General features: G+C 40.8%; 1 protein-coding gene across 1 annotated transcript in view; it reads right to left on the bottom strand.

Moving 5' to 3' along the window:
• Positions 1–14,156, bottom strand: part of DIPK2B (divergent protein kinase domain 2B) — a 53,246-nt gene that overhangs the window by 32,376 nt on the left and 6,714 nt on the right. The window contains exon 2 of the mRNA XM_054566518.1: positions 12,418–12,682. Within this exon, the coding sequence (XP_054422493.1) occupies positions 12,418–12,682 (265 nt within the window). The remainder of the gene's footprint in view (positions 1–12,417; positions 12,683–14,156) is intronic.

Genomic DNA, 14,156 nt, shown 5'->3' with positions numbered 1-14,156 from the left:
AGTTCCTCCTCCTGTTCTTTCCCCAATGCCTCAGTTTCTAGTCTCTCCTCAGGGGTCTCTGGGTAGTTCTGTGACCCCTTCGGCCAAGGATCCAACCCCTGTGCGCACTGCGTTTCAATCGCAGGCAGTCTGGATCATGCGCGCCCCGCCTCTGCCTCTTTGGGGTCGTGCCTTTCCAGCCCACAATGGAGACTACAGGACGGGGAGGGGTTCGGGACTCCCCGGTTCCTCCTTCCATTCTTTCCCCAACGCCTTCGTCTCCAGTCTCTCCTCAAAGCTCTCCCAGCCAGTCTGCACTCAGCCCCGCAGCTCACACGTGTACAAGCTGTGTGCGGAGCGCACAAAAGGCAGGTTAATTGATTCCCTTATGCCTGAACGAGATGGTAGCTGCAGAGTGGGAGGCACGCCATCACCTGGCCTGCACCGGCCGCCGTGTCAGTTCTCTTCACAAAGTTTTCCTCACCAATCTTTTCCCAGGCACCAGCCCACTCTGCTGCCGCCTCTACCCAGAGATCAAGGAGGGTGGCTGCCACTGCAACTTTTGTGTTGGCCCTTTAAATGTCTTTTTGCATCCCCAGCCACCTGTCTCTGGCAGAGAGCACCCCTAAGCTTTTTGGAGTTGCGTTTTGTCTGTATTTTCTTGGTTTTAGCTGCTGCAGTTTAGGGGTACCTGTTTATGATTCAGACCCCGTTCTTCTCGGGGGAAGCTAACTGGCTGTTTCAATGTCCCTCTGGTGCCAGTGCCCGTGGGCACCCAGCCCACTCTCTTGAGCCTCCAACCACACTTCTCACCCGTTGGGATGTGTGAGAGTAGAATCCACTGTCCGCGGCACCAAGGCTCCTCTCCCACTATCGCTCCACTGCTTTCCAGGTGATTACTCCCTTATTTAGTTGCAATTCCCGTTTGGTTTTGGGAGGAAGTCAGCATGACTCCCTTTCACTCCTCCTCCATCTTCTCTCTCCATATGGACTCTGGCCAACCCAATATATTTTGCAAAGTGCAGAGTAGAAAGAAACTAAAGACCTTTTGAGTAGAGTCATGGGGAGAATTTGGTAGATAACAAAATGAAGACCTAATTTTCATTTTTAATGTTTGCCTGTCTTCTTTGTTAGGTGTTGGGCCTTGGATCTGAAGAAGGAGTAAAAGTGGTAAACAGGAATGCAAAGACAGAATATATAAAAGAAGCTTTCATTGTTCTGCATGAGCTTTCCCCTCTGGATCATGCAGTGACCTTCCCTGCAAATGGTATTGCTGAACATTGGAGAGTGTATGGAAAGAAAAGAAAGGGCATGAAAGTCCATATCTGTATTCAAATGAGCAAGAGGGTAGATTTCACAAATTAGTGATTAGTGAACTGATCCTGGCTCATAGGAAGTATTCTAAAACAGGTTATTAATAGAAGAGAAAGTGATTCATTCAATAAAATATTTTTAGCCTTTTTTCTTTAGCCTGATTATTTGATTTTTAACCAGAGGAATGCAATATACTTAGACTTTATAGATTTTAGTGAGGCATTCAACAGAAGTCCCTCCTTATCCTTGGTTTTGCTTTCCACAGTTTTGGTCTGAAAATATTAAATTTGGTCCAAAAATATTAAATAAAAAATCCAGACATAAACAATTCATACATCTTAAATTGCATGCCATTATGAGTAGTGTGATGAAATCTCATGCTATCCTGCTCCATATTACCCAGGATGTGAGTCATCTCTTTGTTCAGCATATCTATGTTGTATACGCTCCCCACCCTTAGTAGCCATTGGTTATCATATCAGTTATGAGAGAGAGAGCACATTCACATAGTTTTTTATTACAGTATATTGTTATAATTGTTCTATTTTACTATAAGTTTTTCCTGTTGATCTCCTACTGTGCTTAATTTATAAATTTTATCATAGTTATGCATGTATAAGAACACAAGCCTAGTATATATAGGGTTCAAAGCTATCTGGGGTTTCCGACATCCATTGGCGGCCTTGGAACATATCCCCAGTGGATAAGGGGAACATATCCCCAGGGATACTACAATTCTCCCACTAGCCCTGTAAAAGAGAAAGTGAACTACGATTTTGTCTGCATAGAAAATTAAAATGACTGGTAATTTGTTAACTGAGTTTACCTAACAATTAATGGATTAATTCCCATAAAGTAAGAAGGCTTTTTCTTTGGCCCTGTTATGTTTAACTATTTTAAAAAAATTACTGGGACCAAGATAAAAGTTGTGTTCATTAAAATTGAAGATTATATGTAATTGGGGTAATAATGACTAACACAAGTAACAGAATCAAGTTGACAGCTAGAGTAATGAATTTAAGCTAAGAAGATCATATTTAATAAGATAAATAAAAGGCTATGTTTTTGAAAATGAAAATCTATCTGCCGAAGGGGTTTTAGCTGACACAATATTTAATATGTGACAATATGAAGGGAATTACTGAGATATGAAAAGGAATTGAAGGTGTTTAGACTTGGAAGCCAGGTTTTAGGAGGTGAACATATGAGAGGGGAGAATGTAATGCATAACTCCAATGAGTAGAAATAATTTAATAAATTAAATGAGTGAAAGCTACAAGAAGACAGATTTGAGATGAACTTAATAATGATCTGCTCTGTTCAAAGAAGAGATAGGCCATATCTGAAGGTAGTGAGTTTTCTGTTATTGTATGGTAGGACAAAGGATGCAAATATTTTGAGAGTTTGAATTGGTGAGTTTTCAAGTTTCCTTCAATCCCAACATTCTGTGATATATGTATGGTTCAGTGGATAGAAATTTATTTTGATGTTTAACAAATTGATACATTTCTCTGTGATCTACTTTCTTATATATAAACTAAAGATAAATATACTTATATCTTAATCTATCAAAAGTATTTACAAATTAAATCTTCCATAGAATCTTTGGTAATCCCTAGAGGGAAGAGCTAAAAAAGAAAATTTTTGTTATAAGCGGCCCTGAGTTAGGACCAGGTTGACATGTAATGCCCCATTTTTATGCCTTTTTGTATTATTCCTCCACATTAATGATTATATATGTATTGTCAGCTGTCTAATACAAAACTGTATTGATTTCCAGTTTTCCTTTGAGCAGTGATTTGACAAAGTTTAAATTTGAGTTTGGGGATATATAGAGTTTTCATCCTTCTTATTTTCTTGATATGATTACAATTTCATTATTTGCTTTGTGGTTCAAAAGATAATCTTTTTTAAATTCCATGTTTGACAGGTTTTTGTTTTTTTCCTTTTTATTATTAACGTCTGATGTTATTGCTCCTTAATCAGCAAAAATGGTCTTTAGTATTTCTACTTTTTTAAATATATTAAGAGGTGAACTAAGGATATAAAGAATAAGCCACATTGATGCAATAATAGAAAAATTAAAAAAATTTTAAAAATTGAGTGGTTTTGTGGCCTAATAAATACTTTTTAGAACATAATACAATTATTCGTTCTAGCATTAATTCTTTCAAGTGAATGTCTTTTTTTTTTAAAAAAAAGATTTTATTTATTTCTTAGAAAAGAGGAAAGGAAGGAGAAAGAGAGGAAGAGGAACATCAATGTGTGAGAGAATCACTGATTGCTTGTCTCTTGCACGCCCCTAACTGGGGACCTGGTCTACAACCCAGTCATGCGCCCTGACCAGGAATGGAACCGGGTATTTTTCAGTTCGCAGGCTGGCACCCAACCCATTGAGCCACACCAGTCAGGGCTCAAATGAATGTCTTTATAACTATATATTATATACTATATAGTTTAACCTCTATTTACTTCAAATTATGTAGACATACGCAGAGGCACAGTCAATCTCCAGGCCTCTGAGCTATGTCAGGCTACAGCAAAAGCATTTATTACACAGTACATAGAAATAGGGGTAGTGAGATAGCAAAGGAATAAATTTTAGCAAGAACAAAAGATACCTTGATTTATTTAAAAAGTGGCTTGGTTGGCTAATATGTAAGCTCAGGGAAAGCTGAGAGCCCTGTGAAGGTAAAGCCTGCTTTGGATAGTTTGCCTTGATGATTGTCCAGGCTTTATTTATGCTTTTCTGGGCACTACCTGTATTCTGCATTTGAGACTCATTGGGAAGGAACCACTGGCGACTCATTACATGTCTACCTTTCTGAATTTTTTCTTACCTCTTTTTTCTTTCCCAACTTGTCTGTGTCAAGGCTGGGGAAACTTTCATTGTCTCCTTTTCTTTTAAAAAATAATCCTCACCCAAGGATATGTTTATTGATTTTTAGAGAGAGGAAGGGGGGGGGAGAGACAGAGAGAGAGAGAGAGAGAGAGAGAAACATCGATGTGTGAGAGAAACATCAATCTGTTGCCTCCCATCTGCTCTCTGACTAGAGATTGAACCTGCAACGTAGGTATGTGCCCTGACAAGGAATCGAACCTGCAAACTTTTTGGTGTACAGGATGATGTTCCAACGAACTGAGCCACTCAGCCAGGGCTCACTGTCTCCTTTTCACTCATAAGAATCATCAAGAATAATTTAAGGTTCATTTCAGTGGAGAAGCTGTGTGATCTATTTAGTCCCTTTTCTATGAGCCTATTCTACAAAGAAGACCTGGAAATTAGGTTAGCCCCGGTCCCATTCCAAACAACACCTTTGCCACAAATGCTGAGGTGACAAAGTCTCAGTGGTTTTAACCGTAAACATATGCCATGATTCAAAGCTTAGTTGTTTCAACTCTCAACAATTCCATGATTGAAAGTGAGCTGTCAGGGGATAGCATCCATGTCATAATCTTTCTCTACTTGGCAACTCAGATTCCATGAGCAACAAATGAAACACCATGACTACTTCCCATGGGTCACATGGAGCAAAGTCTCATGATCTCATGGTCACAATGTATCTCTGAAGGTGCTGTGTTTTTCAAAAGACCATGTAGCCTGAGAGTGTGTGTTGATGTCCTAGGCATATTGCCCTATGTAAGAGGTACAAGGTACTTTTACTTGCTTAAATTTTCCATTAATAGCCATTTCATCTTTAACTTCCATGTTAGGTCAGTATAGCCACCAGTCAGCTATTTTTTTTTCAGCATCAATATAGCCATGTTATTTTTAAAGAACAAATGCAACTTTTAGTCCTTAACCTGGTAGCTTGTGAGAGATGAAAATATTTATAGTCTGAAAACTAGCTGTGACTCCAATATAAAATTTTCATTGTCATTTGAGCACTTTATCATAACCTGTGTTGTATCAGAATGAATTGTATATGGCCTGCCTTTCCCATTTGGGTGTCATCTCCCAGAGAGCAGGGACCTTGCCTTGACATCTTTGTATCTCCTGGGGCCTAGTATAGGCCCTGTAAACACCCTTTAAATGTTTTTGAAATAAATTTAAACACAAGTGAATTTTGTTTGCTTAATATTTACCTCTAAACCCATATGCTGATTAAATTGTTAATGTGCCTTTTGGTTAATTTACTTATTTCCCTTATTCTATTTAAACAAATAATTGAGATCAAGGAAGTGAAGTCGTCAGCCATTCTTGTTTAAACAAAGCTGCCTGAACACTCTATACCACCATCTAGTGGGAGCAAAGACTCCATGGTAATCAAATACATTCTCACTTGAGGAAGAAACAGGGTTTATGTTTAGAACAATGTTGGAAGCGGCTGGTAGTTGAGGGGATGGGAGGGGGGATACAATGGAGAATATGTCTTTCCCTCTGATTAGGCACATGCTGATGAGGGTAGTTGCCTCTTTGTGCTTGGCATAATAGCAGAGGAAGCCTTCTCTGTGTTTTTTTTGAACACACACATCATGATAAACTGGGTGGTGGTCTTGGCTGTGGTTTTCTTTGTGGACTAGTAATTTAGGCTGTGAAATATTTCCATATGAACAATGCAGCTTTTAGAAGATAAAAGTCATGGTTTATCAGCATAAATGCTATATGTACACACACATACCATGGACACACACACATACACATACATTGTGTTGTTTCACCTTCTTGCTGATTCATTGTCCTGATTCCCTGACAGCCCTTGGCTGCAGTGACTGCCTGCAGCTCAAGAGAGTGTCCTTAATACAAAGCTGCACCAGGCCCTGCAGTCATGGAACCACAGACTCCCTAAGGCAGCTTCTGATGGTGACGACCTGAGGTTTTAATCCAAATTTATTTATTCATAAGCAGAATTGACAATCAAGGTTCTGAGGCTCCTGCACCAGTCAGTTCTCTCCTGCCTTCAATTTTTTTTCTTTGTTTCTCTTCTCTTCTCTCACTTCATATTTCTCAGAAAAAAACCTGTGACTTTCTTCACCCAAACACACACCAACACACATGCAGACATGCACATTTGAGGACTCTAGCCTAGATCTCTGTTGTTAAGTGGCTTTTGAGGAAATCAGGGAAAACCTACTTAAGTCATGTGCTGAAAGAATGCCTGGGACTGGCCCTACCGATAGGCACTGTGCCATTTGGTATGGGTTGAAAGATGAAGTCTCCCTTCTGTCCATCTTACAATATCTCTTCAGTTGGGTACAGAAACTCCCATATAAATAGAGGAATATCATAATTTTCAAACTAGAAATTAGGATTCATATTCAGCCAAATTTGAAATGAATGGTAACTTAGAAATAGATTTTATCTTACACTCCATCTGTGATCACAGCAGAGGCTACTTTCTTGGAACATTGTTAAGAAAGATTCTGGAGCCACATCTGCATTTAGTGGGGGAAAAATGCAAGAGTGTATTAGGAAGATCTGAGATAGTCATTGGATGGGCTAGTGGGAGCATTACAATATTGGCTTTATAGACAAATGGTTTCTTGAGGGGGTAATGGTGAAATGCTATTAGCTGTTAACATAATGACATAAATTAAATTATTAGATTAGCTGCCCATCACCTTTTGGGACTCTGGAAGAATAGAATCATAGTATTGGTGAAGTTTTTAAATGACTTCTTTAAAAAAAAAACCCTCAGGTACAATTCACATACTATACAATTCACCATTTTAACAATTTTAAAGTGAACAATTCAGTTGCTTTTAGTATACTCACAGGGCTGTGCAACTATGACTGCTCTATAACTCCAGAATTTTTTCATCATCTCCAAAAGAAACCCTGTACACATTAAGCACTCTTAATTCTTCTTTCCCTCAGCCCATGGCAACCACTAATCTGATTTTTGTCTCTATGATTTGTCTATTTTGGATATTTCCCCAAAATGGAAACATGCAATACTTGTCCTTTTTTGTTTGGCTACTTTTATTAGCATGATGTTTTCAATGTTCATCCATGTTGTAGCATTCATCAGTACTTCATTGATTTTTATGGCTGAATAGTATTCCATTGTATGGATATACTAATCTTTTTGCTTATCCATTCATTAGTTGATGGACATTTGGGTTGTTTCCACCTTTTGGCTATTGTGAATAATGCTGCTGTGAATACTCACATACAAGTGTTTGTTGGAACACCTGTTTTCAACTCTCCTGGGTGGATAACTGAGTTTCTCCATCCTCATCCTGCCACTTTTGTTGATGATGAGCCTATTTGAACTGTTTGATGGGTGAGTTTTGTTAAGAAGGAAAAAGCAGGAGTTTGGGACTTGCTTGAATGAGGCCTGAGAGGGAAAAGATAAAGAGCACCTTGGCCATGCTGTAGAATAATAAGGGGCGAGGGTCTCTAGAAGGGAGGGCAGGAGCAGGAGGAGAAGGTGCTAAAATGGGTTGGCAATGATTTTGAGCTCGGTAGATGGAATAGGAATGGGACTTGTCCAGAATTTATAAAATGTCTGTTGATATTTTTCTACCTTTTATAAGGAAAAAAAAATCTCTGGTGGAGATGAGAAGATGGCCTAGGAGAGGGCTAAAGGAAAGTGAAAATGGTCTGGCCAAGATGGTGGCATAGTAGATATACTTTGCCTCCTCGCACAACCAAAAGAAGGACAATAAAAAAATTAAAAACAAAAAACAATCAGAACTGCCGGAAAATCAAACTGTATGGAAGTCCAGCAGCCAAGGAGTTAAAGAAGAAACATTCATTCAGGCTGGTAGATGGGGCAGAGACAGCCAGGTGGAGAGGACACACGGCGAGGTGGTGGCTGGAGGACTGGGTGGGTGAGATGGTGGCTGGCAGTCTCACATTTGCCTGCAAATAAACTGGGAAGAAAACAGGGGAGCAAGACAGATAGCACAACCCAGGGTTCCAGTGTGGAAAAAGAAAGCCTCAAAACCTCTGATTGTAAAAACCTGTGGGGGTTCTGGTGGCAGGAGAAACTCCCAGCCTCACAGGAGTGTTTGTTGGACAGACCCACAAGGTCCTAGAATGTACACAAGCCCACCCACCCAGGTATCAGCACCAGAAAGGCCCAATTTGCTTGTAGGAAGTGGGGGAAGTGACTGAAAGCAGGGTGAGAGTCAAGCAAGCAGCATTGTTTCCTCTCTGATCCCTCCCCCACATAGAGTGCTACAACCCAGTGTGAGTTGCCATGCCATGGCAAATACTTGAGGCTCCACCCCTCATAACGTAACAGGTGTGCTGGCACAAAGAAATATGGCCCAAATGAAAAAGATCAAAACTCCAAAATTAGAACTAAGCGATGAACAGATAGTGTATCAGATGCAGAGTTCAAAACACTGGTAATCAAGATGCTCACAGAAATGGCTGAGTATGGTCACAAAATGAAGGACAAAGTGAAGGCTATGCAAAGTTAAATAAAGAAAAAATATACAGGGAACCAACAATGAAGGGAAGGAAACCAGGACTCAAATCAACGATCTGGAACAGAAGGAAGAAATAAACATTCAACCAGAACAGAAGGAAGAAACAAGGATTCAAAAAAATGAGAAGAGGCTTAGGAACCTCTGAGACAACTTTAAATGTTCCAACATCCAAATCATAGGGGTGCCAAAAGGAGAAGAGGAAGAGCAAGAAATTGAAAAATTATTTGAACAAACAATGAATGAGAACTTCCCCAATCTGGCCAAGGAAAAGACTTCAAAGAGATCCAGGAAGCTCAGAGAGTCCCAAAGAAGCTGGACCCAAGGAAGCACACACCAAGGCACATAATAATTACATTCCCCAAGATTAAAGGTAAGAAGAGACTCTTAAAAGAAGCAAGAGCAATTGAGACAGTTACCTACAAAGGAGTTCCCATAAGACTATCAGCTAATTTCTCAACAGACAACTTACAGGGAAGAAGGGGCTGGCAAGAAGTATTCAAAATCATGAAAGTCAAGGACCTACATCCAAGATGACTCTATCCAGCAAAGTTATCATTTAAAATGGAAAGACAGATAAAGTGCTTCCCAGATAAGGTCAAGTTAAAGGAGTTCATCATCACCAAGCCTCCAAGCCCTTATATGAAATGTTAAAGGGACTTATCTAAGAAAAAGAAGATCAAAAACTATGAACAATAAAATGACAACAAACTCACAACTATCAACAACTGACCCTAAAAAAAAACAAAAAAACCAACAACAAAAAGAAACTAAGCAAACAACTAGAACAGGAATAGAATCACAGAAATGGAGATCACGTGGAGGGTTATCAGTAACGAGAGGGAGAGGGAAGAATGGGGGAAAAGGTACAGGGAATAAGGAGTATAAATTGGTAAGTACAAAATAGGGGGAGCTTAAGAATAGTATAGGAAAAGGAGAAGCCAAAGAACTTATATGTATGACCCATGGACATGAACTAAGGGGGAGGAATGGTGGTATGATGGGGGGTGCAGAGCAGAGGAGAATAAAGAGGAGAAAAATGGGACAACTGTCATAGCATATTCAATAAGATATACTTAGAAAAAAAGAAAAGTGAAAATAGTTACTGCTTTGGCTGCATTTTAATAAGGTATTGCTAATGGATGCATGTTTGGTAGAAATAAGGAAAGCTTGTTTAGCTGCTTTTAATACAAGATGACAAAATCAGTAGAGCAAGTTTTAACACAACAAACTGAAGAATGGGACCCTTTTATTACAATAATGCTGCACCATGGATTTCTATGGTGATACACTTTTTCTAAAATATCTTCACATCCAGAAGCTCATTAACATGAATGAATCAGGTAGAAGAGGCACTATTCACTGCCACATGAAAAACAGGAAATCCAGGCACCCAGCACAGTGTCTGATGATAGCAGGCATTCAATAAGGATTTGTTAAGTGAAGCAAAGCCATAACAAGTCAAAGAACATGAGCAGGGGGGAACATCCAGAAGCCCTTCCCACAACCCATTTTTAGAGGAGGAATGTCAGGGCAGAGTAGGGAAGTCCTGGACTTCAATGCAAGGTTAATTTGTTAGTCAGTGGATGAAGGACCCAAGTAAATAGTCTATCCTTTCCCCCTCCCCCGACACAGAGTATCATCATAACATCCAGTACATTGCTTTCTGTTGGTTTGTGTTTTTATTTGTCCTCACCACTGGACCATATGCTCCTGGGGGTGAAGCTTGTGTCTGATTAATTTAGTAGGATGTAGCACAGTTATTAAAACTTGTAGAACAGATGAATAGGATCTGGAAGCTCTCTGCTTTTCCTGGGTCTTTGTTCCTTCTCATTCTGCCACAGATTTTGATGGCAGAGTCAGGACTCAATCACAGTTTCCAGGCTTCAGGGATCTTTTGCTTATATCACAGTGTGCATACTTATCAAGGTCGGAGGCCCTAGATGTCCCTGGATGATTGTTTCAGACCTCTCAGGACCCTGGGATAATCCCTTACCACTGTTTTATTATGGAAGGGTCTAGAAGATGAGGGAAAGAGGGAGTTTTTCTTAGTTCAAAGCCTAAGGTCAGTCTATCCACTTTCTGTGAAGTGTCAAGTGTATCTTGCACACCAGGGATTTCTGTCCTTTGCTGTGTTGTCCATGTCCCAGATGGAGGTGTTCTGGAAACAGTGCCTAGAGGGAACTGTGCCCTTTAATGTTAGGACCTGAAAACAATGGGGGCAGAAAGATATGATGGGATTTTCAAGGGGTTCTGAAATATTTCCTTTTGTATGTTGTTTTGCTCTTCTGGGGTCTTCCATTTGTTCCTGAACACATATTTGGGGTAAAGCAGAGGAGGTCCTATATTGGTCCTTCTTATGCCTCCATAATAGTGCAGCAATCCTGCAAATTGCATATGGCAGGTACCCAGGCCAGTGCATGGAGGCTCTGTCTACAGGCACAGAAGGGGAGGTATGCGGAGATTAAATCTAGCTTGTGAAGCATGGTTTAGACTCCAGTGTCTGCCTCCTGTGTTCTGGTTCTACCAAGTGTTGAGCAGCCCCCCATGGCCTCTTTCCCACTTGAGCTTCCACTACCTGTATCACATATCAACTCCAAGACCCTTATGTTGGACCCTGCAACCTCTCCAGCCTGTTAATGGCTTGGTTTTCTCTGACTCATTTTCTCTCCACTCCATGCCAGTGAGATTCACAGAGTAAAGAGCGCAAAAGGACTACATTGGAAAGCTCAATGTCAGATGATGGTCATGTTACCAGCAACTCTACTCCTCCTGACTTAAAAGCAGTTTCCACACAACCTAAGAGCAAAGCCAGATGGTTTTGTCACCTTGTTTGCTTTGTGTCCCCCATATCCAAGAGGCCAAGGAAAGGTATGAATGCTCAGAGGTCACCCAGGCAGCCTTAAGTGCCCATGTGAAGGAGCTAGTAGCATTAGGAGTGTGAGAAGCACCCTTGGCATTCCCCCCTGGGGAAGCCAGTTCAAGTCCTCCAGCATCATCATGGCAGGGTGGTTGGTGAGTCTCTTCCTTCCCATCTTTGCTGGAGGTGAGTCTCTCTAGTCCTCTGAGGTGGCATCTACTGCCCTAGGGGATTCAGTGGGATGTGTGAAGGTACAAAGCTGTGCAGGTCTGGATGAAGAAGGATGACATTGGAGATGATAGTGCAGAAGAGGATCAAAGCAGAATATCATGACATGGCAATGTGCTGAAGTTCTCAGGGCAACCTACTCGTGGGAGTGGAAAGAGGGAGCTGTATTATGAAATTCCACTTCTGTAATAACTGAAGCTTTGTTCTTATTTACAGTGAGTGATCAATGAGGAAGCTGATTTTCAAAGTGGTATCTCTGGATGGTGAAACAGGAGCTTCCAAGAGTGGGCCTTATCTGGGGGTTGGCAAAGGCCCCCTCAGAAGTTTGTAGGTGAGCTAAGCCCTGTCAGGGTAGAGGGCTGGTGAATATCATTCAGTCATGTCTTCAGGCTATAGGCGGCAGCTAGGAACTTTTCCCCAAATAGTCACTGAGGGTCATGTCAGGGAGAATTGAGGATGACAATGGGAAGGATCCTTATAACTAAATCTTGTTTAGTTCCTTTCTTATCACAAGTCACTCAGGTCCATGACATTGTTTTGTCCCACTTTAGACAAACCACAACTTCTTTTCCCTAGCCTGAGAGGTAAGATGGGAGTAGATACTGCCCCCATCTCACCCATCCCCCTGTCTCCAGCCACATGATCAGCACACTTACCTGCACCAGGTCTGGCGTGAGACGCTTGGCCTGCAGCCATTTCTGGAATCTTCCTGTTTTTCTTAGGACATGCTCAATGCTGCATGTTTTGGGGGCTGCTGCAGAGGCACAGATTCTTCGGTCTGAGATTTCATTCTGGTGTTTGCTGATCAGCCTCCATATCTCCACAGGACGCCAGGTTTTAGAATCATCTGAGTAATTTGCAGGATAAGAAGGCAAGTACTCCAAAGGTAGTTTGAGGTCGGAGGCCAGCCAGTTGTCAAACCTGGAAGAAGAGTCCTTTTAGTATCTACCTGGGAGATGGAGGGATGAAGCAGGGGCCAAGCAGAGACTAGTCACAACACTGCCAGAGCCACAGGCCAGCAGAGTCCTGGGGGACAGTGAGACAGGGCACAACATTTGGTCTGATCCATTTCTCATTTTTAGATTGGGATGTTCCAGACTCTTTCAATGAGAGGGCTACTTTTGTTTCCTCAAACTTAGAGAAGTGTATATATGATGTCAGAATAAGTGAGGAAGGTGCATGTCACACACAAACTTTATTCTTCTAACACCCCATCCCCACTTTATAGATGTGGAAACTGAAGCTTATAGAGTTTAAGTACCTTGCCAAAGGTCATACAGTATGTTGTCAAACAGGGGTGCAAACCCAAAGCCCTCTGTCAGCAAAACCCATGATCTTTCCCCTTCCCTACACTGATTGCAGAAACAGCCCATCCTATGACCAATAGCTGGGTCTTGGAACTATAGTTCTTAAAGAGGCCTGCACTGGGGAGACCACTGACTCTCCATATCCAACTCCAAGCAACCCCATCAATTTTGCTTTCAGTTCATCTAAAGATGTAAGTCATCAGTACCAATCAAGTCACAGGGAATAGTGGCTGCTAAATGGTCACCAAATTAAAAGCCACCTGGAATCCATGAGATGTGTAATTCCAAACAATGGCTGGTCAGTCCTTAATCCTCCCTAGGGGAGAAGCATTGACTTATTACTACCTATTACCATCCTAAACCCCACCTTGGTCTTTTTCTTCAGTCATTTCTCCAAATATGTGCAGATATTTCCATGAGTAAAGAATGTTAAATCTTCTTCTGATTTATGTATAAAAATTACTGAGGTAAAATTTACCTTCATTATTATTAGTAATTGAGGATCATACTAAAAATGAAAATTAGGCTTATAAGACACATTATATATTTAATTTAAATAAGCATCTTTAAATTCTTATTAATGAGTATTTTTGGGCAGCTTCAGGATAATAAATTTAGGAAGAATTAGCCCTTTTATTAGCCCTAAACCGTACGTTATTTTGTTTCCTCATTTATATAACACAGCTTTATCCTAAGAGACTGCAAGTTTTTCAAAAAAGGTGCTCTAGTGGAAACAGTTGATAAGCACATTCTGCAATTCAGGACCATTCAAACTGCCATGGAAGGAGGCACAAAGAATTCTGTTCAAGAACATTGCCAAAAATTTAGTTTAAAAGATGAAACACTGTGAACTTGCAATGAGTCAATTTTATTGGAATTTTCAGGACAACCATGGGAAATGATCCTTTCTTCTGGGAGGATAAGGAGGGGCCTAGGTCTCTGAGGCAAATTCTGCCTGTTTCCTGCAGCTCTTCCTGCTCATGGAAGTTCAACCTCTTCCTTCCACCCCTCCCCACACAAAGTACCTATGACTAAGGAATTACAACTTGGTGGCTCTCTTAATGATTATAGCAACACACATTTATGAA

The sequence above is a fragment of the Pteronotus mesoamericanus genome, unplaced genomic scaffold (assembly GCF_021234165.1).
Source record: "Pteronotus mesoamericanus isolate MK-2021 breed Mesoamerican mustached bat unplaced genomic scaffold, CSHL_Meso_final contig_173, whole genome shotgun sequence".
In the NCBI taxonomy this organism is placed as follows: domain Eukaryota; kingdom Metazoa; phylum Chordata; class Mammalia; order Chiroptera; family Mormoopidae; genus Pteronotus; species Pteronotus mesoamericanus.
The sequence above is the reverse complement of the archived record's forward strand: the minus strand, read 5'-3'. Positions and strand labels throughout refer to the sequence as shown.